This window comes from Coregonus clupeaformis, chromosome 8 (genome assembly GCF_020615455.1).
Source record: "Coregonus clupeaformis isolate EN_2021a chromosome 8, ASM2061545v1, whole genome shotgun sequence".
In the NCBI taxonomy this organism is placed as follows: Eukaryota; Metazoa; Chordata; class Actinopteri; order Salmoniformes; family Salmonidae; genus Coregonus; species Coregonus clupeaformis.
In genome coordinates, this window is record NC_059199.1 from 55562639 (window position 1) to 55587935 (window position 25297).

At 41.7% G+C, this 25297-nt stretch overlaps 1 protein-coding gene across 5 annotated transcripts in view; it reads left to right on the top strand.

Moving 5' to 3' along the window:
* Positions 1-21721, top strand: part of LOC121571281 (CD99 antigen-like protein 2) — a 35665-nt gene extending 13944 nt beyond the window's left edge. For 2 of the 5 annotated variants that reach the window (XM_041882663.2, XM_041882664.2), the window contains exons 4-12: positions 2441-2560; positions 3718-3816; positions 7036-7116; positions 12326-12388; positions 14763-14834; positions 15585-15629; positions 15768-15887; positions 16012-16077; positions 19166-21721. In XM_041882663.2, coding sequence (XP_041738597.1) covers positions 2441-2560; positions 3718-3816; positions 7036-7116; positions 12326-12388; positions 14763-14834; positions 15585-15629; positions 15768-15887; positions 16012-16077; positions 19166-19212 — 713 coding nt within the window. In that variant the 3' untranslated portion in view covers positions 19213-21721. The remainder of the gene's footprint in view (positions 1-2440; positions 2561-3717; positions 3817-7035; positions 7117-12325; positions 12389-14762; positions 14835-15584; positions 15630-15767; positions 15888-16011; positions 16078-19165) is intronic. The other 3 variants (XM_041882665.2, XM_041882666.2, XM_041882667.2) reach the window with 3 other exon arrangements.
* Positions 21722-25297: the final 3576 nt, after the last annotated feature.

Sequence of the window (25297 nt, forward strand, 5' to 3'; positions counted from 1 at the left end):
ATCAGAAAGATTTCTGTCTCTCAGGTTTCTTTTATACAGGTAACGAGCTGAGATTAGGAGCTCTTAAAGGGAGTGCTCCTAATCTCAGCTTGTTACCTGTATAAAAGACACCTGTCCACAGAAGCAAGCAATCAATCAATCAGATTCCAAACTCTCCACCATGGCCAAGACCAAAGAGCTCTCTAAGGATGTCAGGGACAATATTGTAGACCTACACAAGGCTGGAATGGGCTACAAGACCATCGCCAAGCAGCTTAGTGAGAAGGTGACAACAGTTGGTGCGATTATTCGCAAATGGAAGAAACACAAAATAACTGTCAATCTCCCTCGGCCTGGGGCTCCATGCAAGATCTCACCTCGTGGAGTTGCAATGATCATGAGAACGGTGAGGAATCAGCCCAGAACTACACGGTAGGATCTTGTCAATGATCTCAAGGCAGCTGGGACCATAGTCACCAAGAAAACAATTGGTAACACACTACGCCGTGAAGGACTGAAATCCTGCAGCGCCCGCAAGGTCCCCTTGCTCAAGAAAGCACATATACAGGCCCTTCTGAAGTTTGCCAATGAACATCTGAATGATTCAGAGGAGAACTGGGTGAAAGTGTCGTGGTCAGATGAGACCAAAATCGAGCTCTTTGGCATCAACTCAACTCGCCGTGTTTGGAGGAGGAGGAATGCTGCCTATGACCCCAAGAACACCATCCCCACCATCAAACATGGAGGTGGAAACATTCTGCTAAGGGGACAGGACAACTTCACCGCATCAAAGGGACGATGGACGGCGCCATGTACCGTCAAATCTTGGGTGAAAACCTCCTTCCCTCAGCCAGGGCATTGAAAATGGGTCGTATATGGGTATTCCAGCATGACAATGACCCAAAACACACGGCCAAGGCAACAAAGGAGTGGCTCAAGAAGAAGCACATTAAGGTCCTGGAGTGGCCTAGCCAGTCTCCAGACCTTAATCCCATAGAAAATCTGTGGAGGGAGCTGAAGGTTCGAGTTGCCAAACGTCAACCTCGAAACCTTAATGACTTGGAGAAGATCTGCAAAGAGGAGTGGGACAAAATCCCTCATGAGATGTGTGCAAACCTGGTGGCCAACTACAAGAAACGTCTGACCTCTGTGATTGCCAACAAGGGTTTTGCCACCAAGTACTAAGTCATGTTTTGCAGAGGGTTCAAATACTTATTTCCCTCATTAAAATGCAAATCAATTTATAACATTTTTGACATGCGTTTTTCTGGATTTTTTTGTTGTTATTCTGTCTCTCACTGTTCAAATAAACCTACCATTAAAATTAGACTGATCATTTCTTTGTCAGTGGGCAAACGTACAAAATCAGCAGGGGATCAAATACTTTTTTCCCTCACTGTAGGCCACTCAGAAACATTAAATGTCGTCTTGGTAACCAACTCCAGTATATATTCTGCCTTGTGTTTTAGGTTATTGTCCTGCTGAAAGGTGAATTTGTCACCCAGTGTCTGTGTTGGATTTGCCCCAAACATAGCACTTTGTATTCAGGACATAGAGTTAATTTCTTTGCCACATTTTCTGCAGTTTTACTTTAGTGCCTTATGCATGTTTTGTAATATTTTAGTATTTACACTCTTCCTTCTTTTCACTCTGTCATTCAGGTTAGTATTGTGGAGTAACTACAATGTTGTTGATCCATCCTCAGTTTTCACCTATCACAGCCATTAAGCTCTGTAACGATTTTAAAGTCACTTTTGGGACTCTGGCAACGGAGTTAGGAAGGACGCCTCTATCTTTGTAGTGACTTGTTAAGCACACTTAAACCTATTTAGGCTTGGCATAACAAAGGGGTTGAAAACTTGTTGACTCAAGACATTTCAGCCTTACATTTTTTATTAATTTGTAAACATTTCAAAAACATCATTCCACTTTGACATTATGGGGTATTGTGTGTAGGCCAGTGACAAAAAATCTCAATTGAATCAAATTTCAATTCAGGCTGTAACACAACAAAATGTGGAAAACTCTATTTTCCCCAGCTCTTTTTACTTATTTTTTCTTTTTTGAGTTTACGGCACCTGGTATTCCCAAGCTGTCTCCCGTCCCAGTACTAATCAGGCCCGACCCTGAACAGGCGGGTTCAGGGTGGTATGGCCACAATCGTATTTTGTTTACCTCGTTTTCTCCCTGAATTTGGTCCCTTGGCTCATCTCTGTGTGAATACTTTCTGAAGGGACCAATACCCCTACTTACCAGATGCATGAAAATAATTCCTAGTGCAAATTTAGACAAATAAAAAAGACTAATAGGTGGCCGGGCACAAAGCGGTTAAATAATCTACATCTCTTAAGCAGGTAGGCAGTAATAGGTATGTTATACATGGGCATTGTCTTGACGTGTATCTAATCTAGCCATGGTTTGACTGTACTGACTTCAGTCATTTTGATGCTGTGTTCTTCAGACCTGGACCTGTTAGACTTCTTTGGAGAAGGAGAGAAGATTACCACCACCAAAGCTCCTTCTAAGGTTCCTCCTAAAGTCCCAGCCACCAAGACCCCGCTCAAACCCAAACCCAAACCAGGTGAGACATGAGGGAAGAAACCACCATAACATTCAGGCTTTCTAATCAGACCCTTTACACTTAACAAGTGAATGGAGAAATCCCTGCAACTGCCTGCTTACTAAACCAGCATGCATTAAGTCTCTCATTTAGGAGAGTATTTTACCCCAAGTGACTCACAAGTAGGCTATGTAGAAGACATGTGGTGTACTTAGCAAATGTAATGGCTACAGTAGGCAGACGTAGTGTAGAGTCAGCCAATTCTGCTTGTCAATAGATATTGATAATAAGCTAAAAGTCAGTCTTGGGTTTGAGTCAGCTGGAACAGTTGCTGGGTAAACTATTGACAACAAAGTCTAGACAATGGTTAAGATGGATCACTACACTCAAACCATTTGAGAACCACTGCTATAAGATACCATGGTACCATCAACACATGTATGTCTGAACCTCTCTTGTGAAAAAGGCTGTCCCTTATTTGTTAGTCATAGTCTTGCCCTTGCACCCCTTGTTAATGTTGTGCAGAGGAGGCTGGTGAGAGGAGCTATAGGAAGACGGGCTCGTTGTAATGGCTGGAATGGAATAAATGGAACAGAGTCAAACATGTGGTTTTCGTGTGTTTGATGTGTTTGGTACCATTCCATTGATTCCATTCCAGCCATTACAATGAGCCCGTCCTCCTATAGCTCTTCCCACCAGCCTCCTCTGATGTTGTGGTATTAACGTGTATGTAAATTTGCAGTCCCCATACTATTCTAAGATCATCTCTAGCTAAATCCCCTGCACCTCACAAGCACCTCTACTATAGTACTGTATGGGATTCCATTAACCCTACTAGCTATCCCTAGAGTGATCACAACACTAACAGATCTGTACAGAACTTCCTAACACTACTTAAACAAAGGGCTAGATTCAACCCAGAGCGTGGAAGAGCCGCGTTATAGCGTGATTTACATTTAAAGGGGATTTCCGATTGAGCCGGCATATGCAGCGTTTACTGTGAATGCAGTCCCTGCGAACGCGGAAACATTGCCTTTAAATTCCAATCACGCTATAGCCAAATCTTCCACGCTCTGGACTGAATCTAGTCCTATGCCTTGCATTAAACCTAGCCTGGTTCAACCAGACTGAACGCTAACTAGGCTATACTAACTCCTGAGCACTCACTACACTAACAGATAACACCCAGGCTGATTTTGACTTTGGGCCCAGCCTCCGCCCGGGCCTGCTCCCCCGCGCCACCAAGGGCCCACGTAACCCACCTAGGCCCCAGCCCGGTTGGTACCGCTACCGCTTAACGAACAGACTTGGGTTCAAATACTATTTGAAATGCTTCTTTGGACTATTCTATTGGTCCATTAAGCTAGGCAAGCACAAACAAGCACAGATAAAGTATTTCAAATGATTTTGAATAGCATTTGAACCCAGGTCTGTTAATGAACCATTCCCATTCCATAATTAGAACCACCATCCCACCCTCCCGTTGTTTTCACATCTGTGTATACTACTTTTGACCAGGCCCATATTTGGGGAACAGGGTGCCATTTCAGATGCAGCCTATGTATCATTATCAATATACATGTATATTTCCATTGTCTTACATCATGTAGCACGACTCCCGTCTGCACTGTTGGTTGAAGGACTAGCGCTGCTAATGGGTGACGTATGGCTCTTGTCGGAAGACAATGCCTATGTCCCATCAGTCTAAAACAGAGGTGTAGAAATACAGAGTTTGGCAAACTCAGTTTGAGATTTTAGGCACCATTTTGACACCAGATGTTCCATGCATTCTAATTAGAATGCAGATTAGAATGTTAATGTCATGGAACGTTTGGATCCGACATGGAGGCTAGTTTGCCAAAATCTCTATACAATATCAATGGCTCTGGTCTAAACTAGCTTCCTTGTTCCTGGTCTCTGCTTTGCCTCATGAACACTGATCTGATTGGACTGGACAGATGACAACTCCTAATGGTTATAATGGGGGAGAGGAGATGAAGAAATTAGATGAGGAAAGGAAGCAAGATAAGATTATTGGAACACACTCCATGTCTATACATTCACACACATTATAGTGGTATCTTGTCTGCATCAATGACATCTTGTTCTCCTATAGCACACCATTGTAGACACACTGTAGGCACACACACCATGTTGTTTACATATTGTTGCTGTTGTTGTGTGTCTGTTGTCTGTTGTCACACATGTTGTTGTGTGTGTATCTGTTGTGTTTTGAGTCAATATCTTCGTTTCGCTGTTTGGCTTTTGAGCTATGGAACACTGTCACATTCTGGAATGCAACCAAGTGACCAAACAACAGTTTGACCTTTGAATGACCTTTGGACCTATTTAGTATGTATCCAATCCCTAAATGTCTTGTTGTCCTTATTTGTGGTCATTGTATGTTTGTGTATTTGTTGTATACAACAGCTTGTTGTATATTGCTCTATCGCTAGAATGCTTGGTATATTGTGACGTACAGTTGAAGTCAGAAGTTTACATACACTTAGGTTGGAGTCATTAAAACTTGTTTTTCAACCACTCCACACATTTCTTGTTAACAAACTATAATAATATAATAATAATATGCCATTTAGCAGACACTTTTATCCAAAGCGACTTACAGTCATAGTTTTGACAAGTGGGTTAGGACATCTACTTTGTGCATGACACAAGTAATTTTTCCAACAATTGTTTACAGACTATTTCACTTATAATTCACTGTATCACAATTCTAGGGGGTCAGAAGTTTACATACACTAAGTTTACTGTGCCTTTAAACAGCTTGGAAAATTCCAGAAAATGATGTCATGGCTTTAGAAAGTTCTGACAGGTGTACCTGTGGATGTATTTCAAGGCCTACCTTCAAACTCAGTGCCTCTTTGCTTGACATCATGGGAAAATCCAAAGAAATCAGCCAAGACCTCAGAAAAAAATTGTAGACCTCCACAAGTCTGGTTCATCCTTGGGAGCAATTTCCAAATGCCTGAAGGTACCACTTTCATCTGTACAAACAATAGTATGCAAGTATAAAAACCATGGGACCACGCATACCGCTCAGGAAGGAGACGCGTTCTGTCTCCTAGAGATTAACGTACTTTGGTGCGAAAAGTGCAAATCAATCCCAGAACAACAGCAAAGGACCTTGTGAAGATGCTTGAGGAAACAGGTACAAAAGTATCTATATCCACTGTAAAAACGAGTCCTATATCGACATAACCTGAAAGGCCGCTCAGCAAGGAAGAAGCCACTGCTCCAAAACCGCCATAAAAAAGCCAGACTACGGTTTGCAACTGCACATGGGGACAAAGATCGTACTTTTTGGAGAAATGTCCTCTGGTCTGATGAAACAAAAATAGAACTGTTTGGCCATAATGACCATCGCTATGTTTGGAGGAAAAAGGGGGTACTTGCAAGCCGAAGAACACCATCCCAACCGTGAAGCACGGGGTGGCAGCATCATGCTGGGGGGGTGCTTTGCTACAGGAGGTACTGGTGCACTTCACAAAATAGATGGCATCATGAGGAAGGAAAATTATGTGGATATATTGAAGCAACATCTCAAGACATCAGTCAGGAAGTTAAAGCTTGGTCGCAAATGGGTCTTCCAAATGGACAAAGACCCCAAGCATACTTCCAAAGTTGTGGCAAAATGGCTTAAGGACAACAAAGTCAAGGTATTGGAGTGACCATCACAAAGCCCTGACCTCAATCCTATAGAACATTTGTGGGCAGAACTGAAAAGGCGTGTGCGAGCAAGGAGGCCTAAAAACCTGACTCAGTTACACCAGCTCTGTCAGGAGGAATGGGCCAAAATTCACCCAACTTATTGTGGGAAGCTTGTAGAAGGCTACCCGAAATGTTTGACCCAAGTTAAACAATTTAAAGGCAATGCTACCAAATACTAATTGAGTGTATGTACACTTCTGACCCACTGGGAATGTGATGAAAGAAATAAAAGCTGAAATAAATCATTCTCTCTACTATCATTCTGATATTTCACATTCTTAAAATAAAGTGGGGATCCTAACTGACCTAAGACAGGGAATTGTTACTAGGATTAAATGTCAGGAATTGTGAAAAACTGAGTTTAAATGTATTTGGCTAAGGTGTATGTAAACTTACGACTTCAACTGTAATTCTAGCCTAAGTGCATGTTTGGCTTGACATTAACCAATGGAGTTGGCAAGAGCACAAACAGATTTTGGACCAGGCTAACAGAAGCCACTTCTGCAGTGGTTTCCTCTCGGTTGAGGTGTGCTAGATGCCCTAACGCATCGTAGCAATGGTTTGTTCAGCTTCAACTTTGACTAACTTTCCCCAAATTTCCTGGTTTTCCAGAAATCCCGGTTGGAAGATTCCCAGAATAAGGAGAGAATAAGCACGAAATCCGTAATCCTCCAATGAGGATTTCTGGAAAACCTGGGTATTTTGGGAAAGTTACCATCATTTTGCAACTCTACCTTTGACCCCTGACCTGTGACCTCTCCCTGCAGCCAGTGATGAGTTTGACCTGAGTGATGCTCTGGACCCCAACAACGACATTGGTGGGAAGGACAAGAACAAGGGACAAGCAGGTTACCCGTTATTTTATTATTTGTGTATTTAAGTGTTTTGTATTTTTTGTTAATTTGTTTATTTATTTTTGTTTGTTTGTATATGACATACTTATAGTGGGGGTTTGCAATATGTATGGTACAGGGCTGGTACCAGAACGAATCAGTTGGAAGGGCATTTGATTTCCAAAGGGGGGCTCGCTTTTTCACGGGACCTCCTATGTGTGAACGAGCTTGGCAGGAACACAACCAGTCAAGATGTTTTCATCTGATTGTCAAACAAATCACTTAAAAAAGTAGGTTACCTTCGCACATTCTTCCAAAATAAGCCAAGCATCCGAACAGCTCATTCGCCAACTTTCCTTCAATTCGCAAGTGGCTGAAACTATCTCACTGGAGAAAGCATCCGATCGAGCGAAACAGCACCCTTCTGTCTTACTATATGTAGCCCATGTATCTGATGCTGTCTGACCCTGTCATACTATTTTTGGCCAGACAGCATCGGATACATGGGCTACATTTAGTAACTAATCAAAAGAGAACCATCGCACTCTCTCAGAAGCTTGGCTGGTGCGTAAAACCCGCGAATTCAGATAAACAAAGACGTGTAATGGGTTCGCACTCAAAAATATTATTCAATGTTTTATAAATTTTTTACTGCATCAGGGATAGCGTACACAGACGTTTCGGCTTTACAGCCTTCTTCAGTGCGTAGGTACAATTTTCTTTCATTCAAAACAGCATTTGTAAAGATCAACAGATGAGCAGCAGGTGCATCTAATCAGGGTTGCCACTCATCTGCCAATCAGGGTTGTGGCTTTTCTGGTCTAGCTGTATACAAATGAGTCACAAAGAGATACAGAATTATAGGGTATGGGAGCGGGCATGAAGGGCAACTCACAAATCAATTGCCCCAGGTGTCCGCTCACCTAAAAACATCACATCAATTCATGAGACAGCCCACCACAAAGGAGATCAGGCAAAGCCGTTCATAAGTATGTGGGGCCAACACATAAATGATATGCAAAATCTGATATGGACAGTGTTCTTGTATAACAGTCTAAATGTGGCTTATAGGAAGGAGGCAAAATTGAATTATTCATTTAAACCATGTGGAGATACAGAATTGAATGTATATATCCACATGGCTTCTCTTTGGAGTAATTTGTTGTCATAGTCACCTCTACGTGGTGGATGAACTTTTTCGATCATGAAGGTGGATTCTGGAAAGCAGAACTTAAAAAGGAGTCTGATGATAATGTGCCAATGGTTATTGACAATAGACTTGATGCCATTACAGCTATCATTGAAAGTATAGAGTTGAAAGAAAACAGTTTATTCTCAAGCGGAAACGCTCAAGGAGAGAATTTTATTGTCTATCATATTCTTCATCTGTGTCGCAATCTATTAAGTTGGCTAACTGGTAAACCTCTTTTTAGGGGGAGAGGGTGATAACTATCAGCTGTCAATATAGTATTTTCTGTAAACTGTAGTACTTAGAGATTGTCCCTTCTTTGTAACAAGGACATCTAAGAAATGTATAGGTTAATGTTATTTTCCATAGTGAAGGAAATTGATTGTACTCTAGAGTTAATGTAGTTAAGAAATTCATTTAATTTCATTTCGGAACCCGTCCAGATCATAAATCAATAATCTATATAGCTGGTCCAATATTTAACCTAATCTTTGTAAGGATTATTTTCGTAAATAAAATCCAATTCGAATTTCCCCATAAAGAGATTTGCATAGTTAATGGAGCTAATGGAGTTCACATTGCTGTTCCAAAAGTCTGTAGATAGTAATATTTATATTTGTTGGGATATAGCGATGAGACATTAAGAGTGATTAACCAATCTCCTTCACTAATAACTGGTATACTTTGTAGTTTCAGTAGTAGAATTGCTATTTTGAATTAAAGAAAACTGTACCTACACACTGAAGAAGGCTGTAAAGCCGAAACGCCTGTGTACGCTATCCCTGATGCAGTGAAAATAATAAAAACATTGAATAATGAAGTAAGCTTTATGCGACATACAGAACCAGTCAAAAGTTTGGACACACCTACTAATTAAAAACATTGAATAATGAAGTAAGCTTAATGCGACATACAGAACCAGTCAAAAGTTTGGACACACCTACTCCTTCCAGGGTTTTTCTTTACTTTGACTATTTTCTACATTGTAGAATAATAGTGAAGACATCAGAACTATGAAATAACAGATATGGAATCATGTAGTTACCAAAAAAGTGTTAAACAAATCAAAATATATTTTATATTTGAGATTCTTCAAATAGCCAATGTAGCTACCCTTTGCCTTGATGACAGCTTTGCACACTCTTGGCATTCTCTCAACCAGCTTCACCTGAAATGCTTTTCCAACCGTCTTGAAGGAGTTCCAACATATGCTGAGCACTTGTTGGCTGCTTTTCCTTCACTCTGCAATCCGACTCATCCCAAACCATCTCAATTGGGTTGAGGTCGGGGGATTGTGGAGGCCAGGTCATCTGATGCAGCACTCCATCACTCTCCTTCTTGGTAAAATAGCCCTTACACAGCCTGGAGGTGTGTTGGGTCATTTTCCTGTTGAAAAACAAATGATAGTCCCACTAAGCCCAAACCAGATGGGATGGCGTATCACTGCAGAATGCTGTGGTAGCCATGCTGGTTAAGTGTGCCTTGAATTCTAAATAAATCATAGACAGTGTCACCAGCAAAGCACCCCCACACCATATCACCTCCTCCTCCATACGTTACAGTAGGAGATCATCATGCAGAGATCATCCGTTCACCCACACAGCGTCTCACAAAGCCACGGCAGTTGGAACCAAAAATCTCCGATTTGGACTCCAGACCAAATGACACATTTCCACCGGTCTAATGTCCATTGCTCGTGTTTCTTGGACCAAGCAAGTCTCTTCTTCTTATTGGTGTCCTTTAGTAGTGGTGTCTTTGCAGCAATTTGACCATGAAGGCCTGATTCACACAGTCTCCTCTGAACAGTTGATGTTGAGATGTGTCTGTTACTTGAACTCTGTGAAGCATTTATTTGTGCTGCAATTTCTGAGGCTGGTAACTCTAATGAACTTATCCTCTGCAGCAGAGGTAACTCTGGGTCTTCCATTCCTGTTGTGATCCTCATGAGAGCCAGTTTAATCATAGCGCTTGATGGTTTTTGCGACTGCGCTTGAAGAAACTTTCAATTTTCCGGATTGACTGACCTGTTGTTTCTCTTTGCTTATTTGAGCTGTTCTTGCCATAATATGGACTTGGTATTTTACCAAATAGGGCTATCTTCTTTATACCCCCCCCCCCTACCTTGTTACAACACAACTGATTGGCTCAAACGCATTCAGAAGGAAAGAAATTCCACAAATTAACTTTTAAGAAGGCACAACAGTTAATTGAAATGCATTCCAGGTGACTATGTCATAAAGCTGGTTGAGAGAATGCATAGAGTGTGCAAAGTTGTCATCAAGGCAAAGGGTGGCTATTTGAATAATCTCAAATATAAAATATATTTTGATTTGTTTAACACTTTTTTGGTTACTACATGATTCCATATGTGTTATTGAACTATTATTCTATAATGTAAAAAATAGTAAAAATAAAGAAAAACCCTTGAATGAGTAGGTGTGTCCAAACTTTTGACTGGTGGTGTATTTTTGAGTGTGAACCCATTACACCTCTTTGTTTGTTCACGTACAGTGCATTCGGACAGTATTCAGACCCCTTGATTTAGCTACGATACCCCATAATGACAAAGCAAAAACAGGTTTTTCAAAATTAATTTATTACAAATAGTATTCAGACCCTTTACTCAGTACTTTGTTGAAGTACCTTTGACAGCGTTTACAGCCTCGAGTCTTCTTGGGTATGAAGCTACAAGCTTGGCACACCTGTGTTTGGGGAGTTTCTCCCATTCTTCTCTGCAGATCCTCTCAAGCTCTGTCAGGTTGGATGGGGAACGTCACTGCACAGCTATTTTCAGGTCTCTCCAGAGATGTTCGATCCGGTTCAAGTCCGGGCTCTGGCTGGGCCACTCAAGGACATTCAGAGACTTGTCCCAAAGCCACTCCTGCGTTGTCTTGGCTGTGTGCTTAGGGTTGTGGTCCTGTTGGAAGGTGAACCTTCGCCCCAGTCTGAGGTCCTGAGCACTCAGGAGCAGGTTTTCCTCAAGGATCTCTCTGTACTCCGTTCATATTTCCCTCGATCCTGACTAGTCTCCCAGTCTCTGCCGCTGAAAGAAATCCCCACAGCATGATGCTGCCACCACCATGCTTCACCTTAGAGATGGTGCCAGGATTCCTCCAGACGTGACACTTGGCATTCAGGCCAAAGAGTTCAATCTTGGTTTCATCAGAGCAGATAAAAACATTTTTTTGGCAAACTCCATGGGGGCTGTCATGTGGCTTTTACTGAGGAGTGGCTTCCGTCTGGCTACTCTACCATAAAGGCCTGATTGGTGGAGTGCTGCAACGATTGTTGTCCTTCTGGAAGGTTCTCCCATCTCCACAGAGGAACTCTGGAGCTCTGCCAGAGTGACCATCGGGTTCTTGGTCACCTCCCTGACCAAGGCCCTTCTCCCCCTATTGCTCAGTTTGGCTGGGCGGCCAGCTCTAGGAAGAGTCTTGGTGGTTCCAAACTTCTTCCATTTAAGAATGATGGAGGCCACTGTGTTCTTGGGGACCTTCAATGCTGCAGAAATGTTTTGGTACCCTTCCCCAGATCTGTGCCTCGACACAATCCTGTCTCGGAGCTCTACGGGCAATTCCTTCGACCTCATGGCTTGGTTTTTAACCTCCAGTGTAGTGGTTTAGCAGTAGTAGTGTAGTAGCAAGTAGTATAGTCATAGTATAGCTGTACAATAGCAGTAATGTTCTAGACACCAGAAATAGTAGTATTAGTGGTAGTATTAGTTTAGTACCAGGTGGTTGATAAATAATAAATAATAATAATAATAAGTCATTTAGCAGACGCTTTTATCCAAAGCGACTTACAGTCATGCGTGCATACATTTTTTTGTGTATGGGTGGTCCCGGGGATCGAACCCACTACCTTGGCGTTACAAGCGCCGTGCTCTACCAGCTGAGCTACAGAGGACCACAGTGTTGATGGTGTGTAGGCTATACTACTGTAAAGTAGTAATAGTATAGCAGTAATATAGTAGAGTGGTAGTATTATTATAGTATTAGTATACAGAAGGTTGATGTGGTGTCATGTGCTCATCAGATAAAGGTATCGGAGGCGGGGGCAGGGGTGACGGAGCTTCCAACAACAGAGGGGGGAATGGGGGTAAGAACCCTGCCTGACCTACCCTATGCCGTGCCTACCCTAACCTACCTGGTCTACCTGACCAAACTAAACCCTACTGTGCCTGTCCTGCCTCTGTCTACTGGGCTGGGGACTAGCTTTTTGCTCTGTTCTTGGATAATACCTAGTTCAATTTAACCTAATTCCTCTCTTTAACATCCAATATAAAGTGAGGGAAAAAAGTATTTGAGCCCCTGCTGATTTTTCTACGTTTGCCCACTGACAAAGAAATGATCAGTCTATAATTTTAATGGTAGGTTTATTTGAACAGTGAGAGACAGAATAACAACAAAAAAATCTTTTTTTTTTTGACCCCCTCTCAATCAGAAAGATTTCTGGCTCCCAGGTGTCTTTTATACAGGTAACGAGCTGAGATTAGGAGCACACTCTTAAAGGGAGTGCTCCTAATCTCAGCTTGTTACCTGTATAAAAGACACCTGTCCACAGAAGCAATCAATCAATCAGATTCCAAACTCTCCACCAAGGCCAAGACCAAAGAGCTCTCCAAGGATGTCAGGGACAAGATTGTAGACCTACACAAGGCTGGAATGGGCTACAAGACCATCGCCAAGCAGCTTGGTGAGAAGGTGACAACAGTTGGTGCGATTATTCGCAAATGGAAGAAACACAAAAGAACTGTCAATCTCCCTCGGCCTGGGGCTCCATGCAAGATCTCACCTCGTGGAGTTGCAATGATCATAAGAACGGTGAGGAATCAGCCCAGAACTACACGGGAGGATCTTGTCAATGATCTCAAGGCAGCTGGGACCATAGTCACCAATAAAACAATTGGTAACACACTACGCCGAGAAGGACTGAAATCCTGCAGCGCCCGCAAGGTCCCCCTGCTCAAGAAAGCACATATACAGGCCCGTCTGAAGTTTGCCAATGAACATCTGAATGATTCAGAGGAGAGCTGGGTGAAAGTGTTGTGGTCAGATGAGACCAAAATCGAGCTCTTTGGCATCAACTCAACTCGCCGTGTTTGGAGGAGGAGGAATGCTGCCTATGACCCCAAGAACACCATCCCCACCGTCATACATGGAGGTGGAAACATTATGCTTTGGGGGTGTTTTTCTGCTAAGGGGACAGGACAACTTCACCGCATTAAAGGGACGATGGACGGCGCCATGTACGGTCAAATCTTGGGTGAGAACCTCCTTCCCTCAGCCAGGGCATTGAAAATGGGTCGTGGATGGGTATTCCAGCATGACAATGACCCAAAACACACGGCCAAGGCAACAAAGGAGTGGCTCAAGAAGAAGCACATTAAGGTCCTGGAGTGGCCTAGCCAGTCTCCAGACCTTAATCCCATAGAAAATCTGTGGAGGGAGCTGAAGGTTCGGAAGTTGCCAAACGTCAGCCTCGAAACCTTAATGACTTGGAGAAGATCTGCAAAGAGGAGGGACAAAATCCCTCCTGAGATGTGTGCAAACCTGGTGGCCAACTACAAGAAACGTCTTACCTCTGTGATTGCCAACAAGAGTTTTGCCACCAAGTACTAAGTCATGTTTTGCAGAGGGGTCAAATACTTATTTCCCTCATTAAAATGCAAATCAATTTATAACATTTTTTACATGCGTTTTTCTGGATTTTGATGTTGTTATTCTGTCTCTCACTGTTCAAATAAACCTACCATTAAAATTATAGACTGATCATGTCGTTGTCAGTGGGCAAACGTACAAATTCAGCAGGGGATCAAATACTTTTTTCCCTCACTGTATCTTTCCTTTCTTTATGTCACTGTCTCTCTCTTTATCTCTCCCTGCCTCTCTGTCTCTTACTTTCTGCCTCTCTATCTCCATTTATCCATCTCTCTATCCCTACCCCTCTCTCCCTTGGTCCTCCCGATCTCTCTCTCACACCATTAACAAGACCTACTGGGGAGTTATCGACTGAACACACACTCTGAGTGTGTGTACTGTGTTTGGATGGATAAACACATACTCTACTAAAAGCTTCCCCTTGGTATGTTTGTACTGTGGGTGTACTGCACACAAAGCAGGACTGATGGTCTATATCCAAAACCCACATCCTCAATAATGCACCACTTCTGTTTTCCTGTCAATGTGGTCACAATATCTGGCAACTCGCATGGGGATGGCAGCTGTAGTTTCACTCCGGCTAGATCTTGTCAAAGGCTAATCTTCTCCTTCTCTTCCCAGAGTGAAATCTGGCAACCTGCACTTATCCTCTATATACTGTGACTGACCCCTCGTATGCTGAACTTTCTCCTCTCTCTGGTGACCTTCCTTTGGGGACATTGGTTGTGTTTGTAAGGGGATCGTTCCTGGCTTGGAGCCTGGTGTGTCAGGTTAGGGTTGCCAGTTAATGTTGTCCTATATCCCGCATTTAGGTGGAGCCTTTTCAGATGATGATCTGTTTGGCGTTGGAAATGACGACACCTACAACCCTGACAAAGGGAAAGGTAATGATCTTAGATATGGGAAATGATTAGATAAACAAACAAAAAAAGAGCTTAAGGACAGACTTCTGAGTTCAGACCTTTGCTTGTATTTCTTATGATAAATTATTGAAGATACTCTGTTTTAAATCCTACTTATATGTATAACCGTAAATGTATTGTTTTAATATGACAAATAAATACACAATATTTACATCTGGATTGTTAAGATTCTCTGTCAGGACACAGGGGCCCTTATTAAATGCATTTACATTGATTGCACATGAATGCACATTAATAAATAATGTAACTATCACGTTTCAGAAGAAGACCCAGATGCAGACAGTGTCGAAGTAACAAAAGGCAAACGACAGGTCAAGAGCAGTAATCTAGATCAGAGTCCAAAAGGTACAGAACGGCAGGCAGTCTCAGGGTCAGGGCAGACAGAGATCAATAATCCAGGGTGGTGTGACAAGGTACAGAACGGCAGGCAGGCTCAGGGTCAGGGCAGGCAGAATGGTCAAAACCGGGAAAACTAGAAAACAGGAACTTGAGAAAGACAGGAGCAAGGGGAAAACCGCCGGTAGGCTTGACGAAACAAAATGAACTGGCAACAGACAAACAGAGAACACAGGTATAAATACACTGGGGATAATGGGGAAGATGGGCGACACCTGGAGGGGGGGTGGAGACAAGCACAAAGACAGGTGAAACAGATCAGGGTGTGACAGTAACATACTACCTCACAGTACATCTTTCTATTTGTCCATGTAGGTGGACGTCGTGGCGGCCCATCTACTGCTGATGACAACAACTATGGTATGATGACAACAACAATATTTGTTGATAACAACAACAATATTTCTGTGAACCAAAAGTTATACATGGCCATGGTCTGTGTCTAATATTGATTGTTGATTATTGATTATACCGCTCTGTGTTCTTCCTTTGTTCCAGACACCATGGCGGAGACTGGAACCATCGCAGGGATCATCAGTGCCGTTGGCGTGGCGCTGGTTGGCGCGGTTACCAGCTACATCTCCTACCAGAAGAAGAAGTTCTGCTTCAGCATACAACGTAAGAGACCAGCTGGGATTATTGTCCTCTATAATCTAGAGATAATAATAATAGTACATTCATATTTAATCATTAATAATGTAGATATGAGATGATCTCAGACTGTTGTCTCCTACCATCACAGAGAGCCTTAATGCAGACCTGGTGAAGACTGATAACCCGGATGCTGTGGTGGCCACAGAACCACAAGGTAACTACCTAACCACCCATAGAGAACTAGAGCTCTATTCAATCAGATCCGCTTTACATTTGACATTTTTGTCATTTAGCAGACGCTCTTATCTAGAGTGACTTACAGTTAGTGAGTGCATAAATTTAGCCGATATTTGCATAGCGGTTGTTTTTGCGGTGTCATTTCATGCAGTTCTACGTCATTTTACATGACTGGAGACTTTGGCAGAATCTTTTTTAATACTGCACAAATGATCGAAATGACAGGCTACTTTGACATTGACAAACTGAGAATCTGAGATCAATAAAAACGACCTTAAATCCATCAATAGCATAGGTCTAGGTGTGTGGAGACACATATTGTAGACTACAATATGAGGAGGACATTTATAGTCCTAAAAAATGCTATCCAGTTTCACTGACACACCCAATGATGGGTAGCTCACTCGCTGGTGAGTATTGATGGTTCTGCAGTGTTGTTGGTTGACACGAGAGTGAAATATGAAACTGTATTCTCTCCAGTTAAAATGGTCTGGATGGAGGAGGAGGAACTCATGTTTTATTTGGTAACTCAATACTCTGGGATGTCTCCAGTCTGGTGAGAAAAAGAGACTAAAGAAAAGTGAGGGAAAGGTTTTCGTTACCCCTGAACTTATACCATATATGACCAACACCTTTCTTATTATGGAATCCATAAGAAGAAGTGATCTTTGTGTTTGGACAATATGCAGCCTATTTTACTTTACTTAAAATGAAGTAGATTAGAGTAGATAAAATGACCTCCAATTGAAAATTGGCATAGGGCTGGTTCTAGTTGTAAAAGGTTTATGAAGACATTATTAAGCTTTAGAAGTTGTAGTTTGTGGGAACTCCTGAGTGGCGCAGCGGTCTAAGGCACTGCATCGAAGTGTTGCGGCGTCACTACAGCCTGGGGTTCGATCCCAGGCTGTGTCACAACCGGCCGTGACCGGGAGTCCCATAGGGCGGCGCACAATTGGACCAGCGTCGTCCGGGTTAGGGGAGGGTTTGGCTTGGGGGGCTTTACTTGGCTTTTCGCGCACTAGCGACTCCTTGTGGCGGGCCGGGCGCCTGCATGCTGACTCGGTCATCAGTTGAACAGTGTTTCGTCCGACACATTGGTGCAGATGGCTTCTGGGTTAAGCGAGCGGGTGTTAAGAAACGCGGCTTGGCGGGTCATGTTTCGGAGGATGCATGACTCGACCTTCGCCTCTCCCGAGCCCGTTGGGGAATTGCAGCGATGAGACAAGATCGCAATTTGATATCACAAAATTGGGGAGAAAATAAGGGAAAATTACAACAACTAAAAAAAATATACACTACCAGTCAAAAGTTTGGACACACCTACTCCTTCAATGGTTTTTCTTTATTTGTACTATTTTTTTACATTGTAGAATAATAGTGAACACGTCATAACTATGAAATAACACATATGGAATCATGTAGTAACCAAAAAAGTGTTAAACAAATCAAAATATATTTTATATTTGAGATTCTTCAAATAGCCACCCTTTGCCTTGATGACAGCTTTCCACACTCTTGGCATTCTCTCAACCAGATTCATGAGAATGCATTTCAATTAACAGGTGTGTCTTGTTAATTTGTGGAATTTCTTTCCTTAATACGTTTGAGCCAATCGGTTGTGTTGTGACAAGGTAGGGTGGTATACAGAAAATAGCCCTATTTGGTAAAAGACCAAGTCCATATTATGGCAAGAACAGCTCAAATAAGCAAAGAGAAACAACAGTCCATCATTACTTTAAGACATGAAGGTCAGTATATCCGGAAAATTTCAAGAACTTTGAAAGTTTCTTCAAGTGCAGTCGCAAAAACCATCAAGCGCTATGATGAAACTGGCTCTCATGAGGACCGCCACAGGAATGGAAGACCCAGAGTTACCTCTTCTGCAGAGGATAAGTTCATTAGAGTTACCAGCCGCAGACACATCTCAACATCAACTGTTCAGAGGAGACCGTATGAATCAGGCCTTCATGGTCGAATTGCTGCAAAGAAACCACTACTAAATGACACCAATAAGAAGAAGAGACTTGCTTGGGCCAAGAAACACAAGCAATGGACATTAGACCGGTGGAAATGTGTCCTTTGGTCTGGAGTCCAAATTGGAGATTTAAGGTTCCAACCGCCGTGGCTTTGTGAGACGCAGTGTGGGTGAACGGATGATCTCCGCATGTGTATTTCCTACCGTAAAGCATGGAGGAGGAGATGTTATGGTATGGGGGAGCTTTGCTGGTGACACTGTCTGTGATTTATTTAGAATTCAAGGCACACTTAACCAGCATGGCTACCACAGAATTCTGCAGTGATACGCCATCCCATCTGGTTTGGGCTTAGTGGGACTATCATTTGTTTTTCAACAGGACAATGATCCAACACACCTCCAGGATGTGTAAGGGCTATTTTACCAAGAAGGAGAGTGATGGAGTGCTGCATCAGATGACCTGGCCTCGGACCGCAGAGTGAAGGGTCCTGTGTAGCTCAGTTGGTAGAGCATGGGTTGTGGGTTCGATTCCCACGGGGGGCCAGTATGAAAATGTATGCACTCACTAACTGTAAGTCGCTCTGGATAAGAGTGTCTGCTAAAATGTAAAAATGTAAATGAAGGAAAAGCAGCCAACAAGTGCTCAGCATATGTGGGAACTCTTTCAAGACTGTTGGAAAAGCATTCCAGGTGAAGCTGGTTGAGAGAATGCCAAGAGTGTGCAAAGCTGTCATCAAGGCAAAGGGTGGCTATCTGAAGAATAGCAAATATATTTTGATTTGTTTAACACTTTTTTTGGTTACTACATGATTCCATATGTGTTATTTCATAGTTTTGATATCTTCACTATTATTCTACAATGTAGAAAATAGTAAAAATAAAGAAATACCCTGGAAGGAGAAGGTGTGTCCAAACTTTTGACTGGTACTGTATTAAAAAAAGATGTTGCAGTTTGTGTATAAAAAAAAAATTATGTATGCACTCACTAACTGTAAGTCGCTCTGGATAAGAGCGTCTGCTAAATGACGTAAATGTAAATGTGATCAGGTTTATAACCATCAGTTTCATCTCTCCTCTCTTTCACCCACAGTTCAACAGACTCTTCTGGAGCCCCCTAGTGAGGAGAACGCTGTCTAATGTTCCTCCTGTCCTGCCTCGTCCCTCAACCTACACACACACCTGCACACACACACACAAAAAGGGCACACACTAACACGCTCCCACCTTGCGGAATATCTCCCTCCACCTGACACACACACACAAACACACACACCACTTTTGAACGATAGGTCCCCCCTCCTTATACCTGGCTATACAGAGATCAGCAAACTCAGTTTGTAATGTAGGGTTCCATTGGCGGCCATGTTGACACCGCCAACTTGCATGACATTCTATGGTCAGAATGTCATTGTGACATAACTTGGTGCCAACATGGAGGGCAGTTTGTCGACCTCTGTAGACCTCCCCCTGCCCAACTATGTGTACATATCATTTTAATTTATTTTAACTGTTTTAAATACCACTAATATGCCTGTTTACAATATGATTATGTAGGAGATGGTAGCCTGTTCCTGGATCAGTTTGAGTTTGACAATGATAGTCAGAGGACTTGCTAAACTAAAACATACAGATCTCGTACCAGGCTTCCATTTTGATATTTCCTGAAAATATAGTATAGGACATAGTATAGCCCACATACTTGTCCCCTAACTCTGTTTATCCAATCAAAAAGCGTATCCAATCGACACAGGCCCTATGATTGGTGTGGATTTGTTTGCTTAAACATATAAAAAATAAGTGATTTGAACTGTTAAACTGTTGATGCTAGAAATCAAATGTTGATTGATATCCGACCTGCAATTTCTATCAATTGGATTGCCTTCAATATTAGATGTATTGGTTGAACCAATTGAGTTGGTCTAGAAAGTGCACTTCAGAATTTTGTGTTGTTGCTGGAGTTTGAGATTTAATTCAAAAATTGAACCTGTTACCCCCCCCCCATGTATATCCCACTTGTGTGATTTTTTTACCATTTCTACCTTCATTGTATATACTCAACAAAGACACAAAACATTTTGCAGTGGTTACTTACGCAGGTTAGTGTCTAAAAGCTGCATTTTTATAGACTTGGTACCAGTCTGTTTGTGCTTTTTTGCCACATCCTTGTCACTCATTGTAATACTAGCATTGTTATATTGTTGATTGTAGGATGAAAAAAAATTAAGCAATGTTAATTTGAACAACTTATTTGTTACTTACTAACCCCAGAGCTGCTGCTTATTGTCCATGATATAATTCGCGTTTTTTAAAGACACTGAAGAGAGAATAGTATATTTTCCAATATCCTTAATAGCATACTACTTGGGGAATGAACCAGTAGGGAACTAACCAGTGTATTGGGTCCTAGCATTCTAAGTAGTATTCCAGTATGGACATTGGAGGGTACATAAAGGCTCTGATCCAATATCCACACTAGCACACTACTTAGGCTGCGTTTATACAGGCAGTCCAATTCTGATATTTTGCCCAATTATTGACAAAATATCTGATCGGATTAGTCAAAATACCAATTACTGGCAAAAGATCAGAATAGGGCTGCCTGTGTAAATGTAGCCTTAGGGAACGAGCCAGTGTATTAGGTCCTAGCATTCTAAGTAGTATGCTAGTATGGATATTGTAGCGTAGCCTTTAAGTCTACTTGTGTGGAAATGTGATTGTGATGAAGATACTAATACTACTCTTTGTACGTTGTATATCTGTTTTGTCTTATTGAGATAATGCCAGTGCTAGAGAAAGTTAAGTAAATGTGAAATCGAAGCCTAGTTGAACTTTAAAACCTCTTGATATTGAAGTAACGTAATGGTCACGTTCCAGGCCGACTACATTGCAGACGTTACAGACATTCCAGGGCATCAACCAATAGTTGCGAGCCACATCATCGACTTGGCAGTCAGGCATCAGGTTGTTATATCATAATGCGGATAGCTGATGTGTTAAAGTCCTATCCAAGCGTTGTGGGATCTGGAAGACGTCTGCAATGTAGTCAGTCTGGAACGCGCCCAGTGGCTATATAGAGACTGGAAGTTTGTTTTTGTAACAAAGTCATTTATGGCTATGCATAGACTTCTGAAGTCCTTCAGATTGAGCTCTTTCCTATATAAAAGCATAGTTAGTTAGTCTTAGGTTCTTTGGGTAGTCTTCAGACTAGGTGTTGCTTTGCTGCAGTCAGTTGCTTGTTTGGATGGTTGGGGTCAATTTCATCTCAAGTCAGCCAATTCAGGAAGGGATATCAAATTCCTTTTCAAGAATTGAGAAAATGCATAAGAATTCAGAAAATCTTTATGAATTTATAAAAATCCTTAATTGAAAAACAATGGCACATTTCAGTTCATGAATTGGGATTTGAAATCACTCCCTTGAATTGACTTAATTGAAATGGAATTGGCCCCAATCCTGGTTAGGAGACTAGTAGAGTGAAAATGAAGCTTGTAAATTGCGGTGTGAGCATATTTCTGTGTTTTTACTATTACTTGTTGTATGAGCATATTCCTTGATATTACGGTGTGTCCTGATGATCTATACACTCGTTCCTAAGTGTGTTTTTGCAAGAGAAAAAAGGCGTCTCTGCACCCCCACTCTTTCTACACTAACGTTTACTAGAGTGTTTTTGTCTTAACTTCTTAGCTCAACTTATTTAACGTTTCTTTTAGATATAGAAGGACGTTTGTTTCCAAGTGACTTTTATTCCAGATATGAAAACCTTTTTAGGACGGATCTAAAATGGCCCCCTATTCCCTTTGTAGTGCACTACTATATAGGGAATAGGATGTAATTTGGGATGTAGTCCTACTGTATGCTGCACCCTGTTCTGTTCGCTCCCTTGTTGCCTTGGAAACACAGCTCTAGAACCACTCCTTCTTTGATTTTCCAGCACTCTCCCTACCTGTAGTAACTCACTGTCCCTAACAACTGCACCAGGATCAGTTGTATTATCTTACTTATAATGGGTAAGGTAAGGGTTTAGGTCGGAGGAACTGTTGTTAACCCTTTGATAAATACGGACAGAATATTCCATTCATTTTCGATCGTTCTAAATAATTCTAGTAATAATTCTAGTAATAATGACATAATAAAGGACCGTAGTATTCCAGAATAGAACACAGAGAACAATAGAACTGTCCAAAAATGCAATTTCACAAAAGGTCCAACGCAGCAGTTTTTTTAATACAAAATCAAATAATTTCTGGGTAACAATTAAGTACCTTACTACAGTACCAGTCAAAGGTTTGGACACACCTAATCATTCAATTTGTATTTTTAATTTTTTACTACTTTCTACATTGTAGAATAATAGTGAAGACATCAAAACTATGAAAGAACACATATGGAATCATGTAGTAACCAAAAATATATATTTTATATTTGAGATTCTTCAATGTAGCCACCCTTTGCCTTGATGACAGCTTTGCACACTCTTGGCATTCTCTCAACCAGCTTCACCGGGAATGCTTTCCCAACAGTCTTGAAGGAGTTCCCACATATGGTGAGCACTTGTTGGCTGCTTTTCCTTCACTCTGCGATCCAACTCATGCCAAACCATCTCAATTGGGTTGAGGTCTGGTGATTGTGGAGGCCAGCTCATCTGATGCAGCACTCCATCACTATAGTTCTTGGTCAAATAGCCCTTACACAGCCTGGAGGTGTGTTGGGTCATTGTCCTGTTGAAAAACAAATGATAGTCCCACTATGCGCAAAACAGATGGGATGGCGTATCACTGCAGAATGCTGTGGTAGCCATGCTGGATAAGTGTGCCTTGAATTCTAAATAAATCACAGACAGTTTCACCAGCAAAGCACCCCCACACCATCACACCTCCTCCATCCTTTACGGTGGGAACCACACATGTGGAGATCATCCGTTCACCTATTCTGCGTCTCACAAAGCCACGGCAGTTGGAACCAAAAATCTCAAATTTAGACTCATCAGACCAAAGAACAGATTTCCATCAGTCTAATGTCCATTGCTCGTGTTTCTTGGCCCAAGCAAGTCTCTTCTTATTATTGGTGTCATTTAGTAGTGGTTTCTTTGCAGCAATTCGACCATGAAGGCCTGATTCACACAGTCTCCTCTGAACAGTTGATGTTGAGATGTGTCTGCGGCTGGTAACTCTAATGAACTTATCCTCTGCAGCAGAGGTAACTCTGGGTCTTCCTTTCCTGTGGCGGTCCTCATGAGAGCCAGTTTCATCATAGCGCTTGATGGTTTTGCGACTGCACTTGAAGAAATTTTCAAAGTTCTTGAGATTTTCCAGATTGGCTGACCTTCATGTCTAAAAGTAATGATGGACGGTCATTTCTCTTTGGTTATTTGAGCTGTTCTTGCCATAATATGGACTTGGTCTTTTACCAAATAGGGCTATCTTCTGTATACCAACCCTACCTTGTCACAACACAGCTGATTGGCTCAAACGCATTAAGAAGGAAAGAAATTCCACAAATTAACTTTTAACAAGGCACACCTGTTAATTGAAATGCATTCCAGGTGACTACCTCATGAAGCTGATTGAGAGAATGCCAAGCATGTGCAAAGCTGTCATCAAGGCAAAGGGTGGCTACTTTGAAGAATCTCAAAAATAAAATTGATTTGTTTAACACTTTTTTGGTTACTACATGATTCCATATGTGTTATTTCATAGTTTTGATGTCTTCACTAATAGTTTACAATGTAGAGAATAGTAAAAATAAAGAAAAACCCTTGAACAAGTAGTTGTGTCCAAACTTTTGACTGGTACTGTAGCTAGGTTTCCATCCAATTGGTGTCAGATTTTCATTAGAATATGCTAAAATACACATAAAAACAATATGCTAATATCCCACCAGAGATGTGTTTCAATCAAATTGACTTGTTGCAGATAAAAGGCTGTGTGTGATGACGTAGTGCACATAAAAATACCTTTTGCGGTTAAATTCCCATGTACCGAATAAAAAATGCAAGTTACAGTAAATGGGTTTCCATCGCATTTTCAACTCTACTGATGGTTTTCTCACAAAAAATGTTGCGTTATATAGCGTGTGCCCACTCTGGTATTGGCATGTGCGCTCTAGCCAACAGTTTGCGGGTATAGCCTACATGAGATTATTATGGAAAAACGGCAACCAAGCATCGATGATCATGTCACCAGAATAAGACCCTAGATATGTATTGGAAAGCAGCATCAAGCTCATCACCTTGCACTTTCACCACCCTGTGAAGTTCATCATAAGCTATTTCATCTGTAGCCTAATGAACTGCATGCTTTCCCGACGAGTCGTAGTGGGAGGATCATACATGTCATCGAGTGACTCCAAATTTACTTCGTTATGATGGTTATTATATCAATATTTGCGCATAACATTTCCACCGACATTACTCACATAATTAATTTTACAAACACAAAAAGATCCCACCTTGTCTAGCGAATTTTGTTTTGTCGACATTTGGAAAGTATACCGACACATTTTCTGTTTCCATCAGACCTGTCATTACATTTTTTATTTGACATACTTTACATAAAAAGTTTGGATGGAAACCTGGTTATTGTGATTGGTTTCAATTAAAATAGTCAAAAGGAAACAAAATTAGTAATTTCTCAAGCAAGAATTTTGGTAGGACTGTCTGGGAGTGGGGAGGGGAAAACTGATGTCACCAGGCAGGCCAAAACTCCATCCCACCAAAACAGGCTGAAATTGCAGGTGGCCTTTTCAAACAGCTCTTACACTAAAAGGGCATTATCATAATTTTCACAGTATTATTCCAACCTTACAGTGGAAATATATATAAAACCCAAGAAAATCACGTTTTTGACTCCACTGGTACTTTAACTAAGGGGCAGTGAGTAACTGGAGAACCGTAGTTAACCCTTTCCTCTTCTGTCACCCAGATTCAGGTGTGCATTGCTAACCTCTCTCCTATGACACTGCTGTAGTAGTTATGATGCTTCTCTATGCCTTATAACCTGCTAGCTCATGCTGGGTCCCGCAGTACTAACCACATAGATCTAGAATCGATAGAATGGACAATGTTGTCTCAGAGCCTTTCATATTATTCTGTACGTAAACCCAAGACACTCCATTTAATATGATATGTTATGTTTCATATGGTATGTATTAATCTGTGGATGTCCTTCATCCATTTCATATGATATGTTACGAATTGCAATTCGTACAATGTTACAAATTGCAA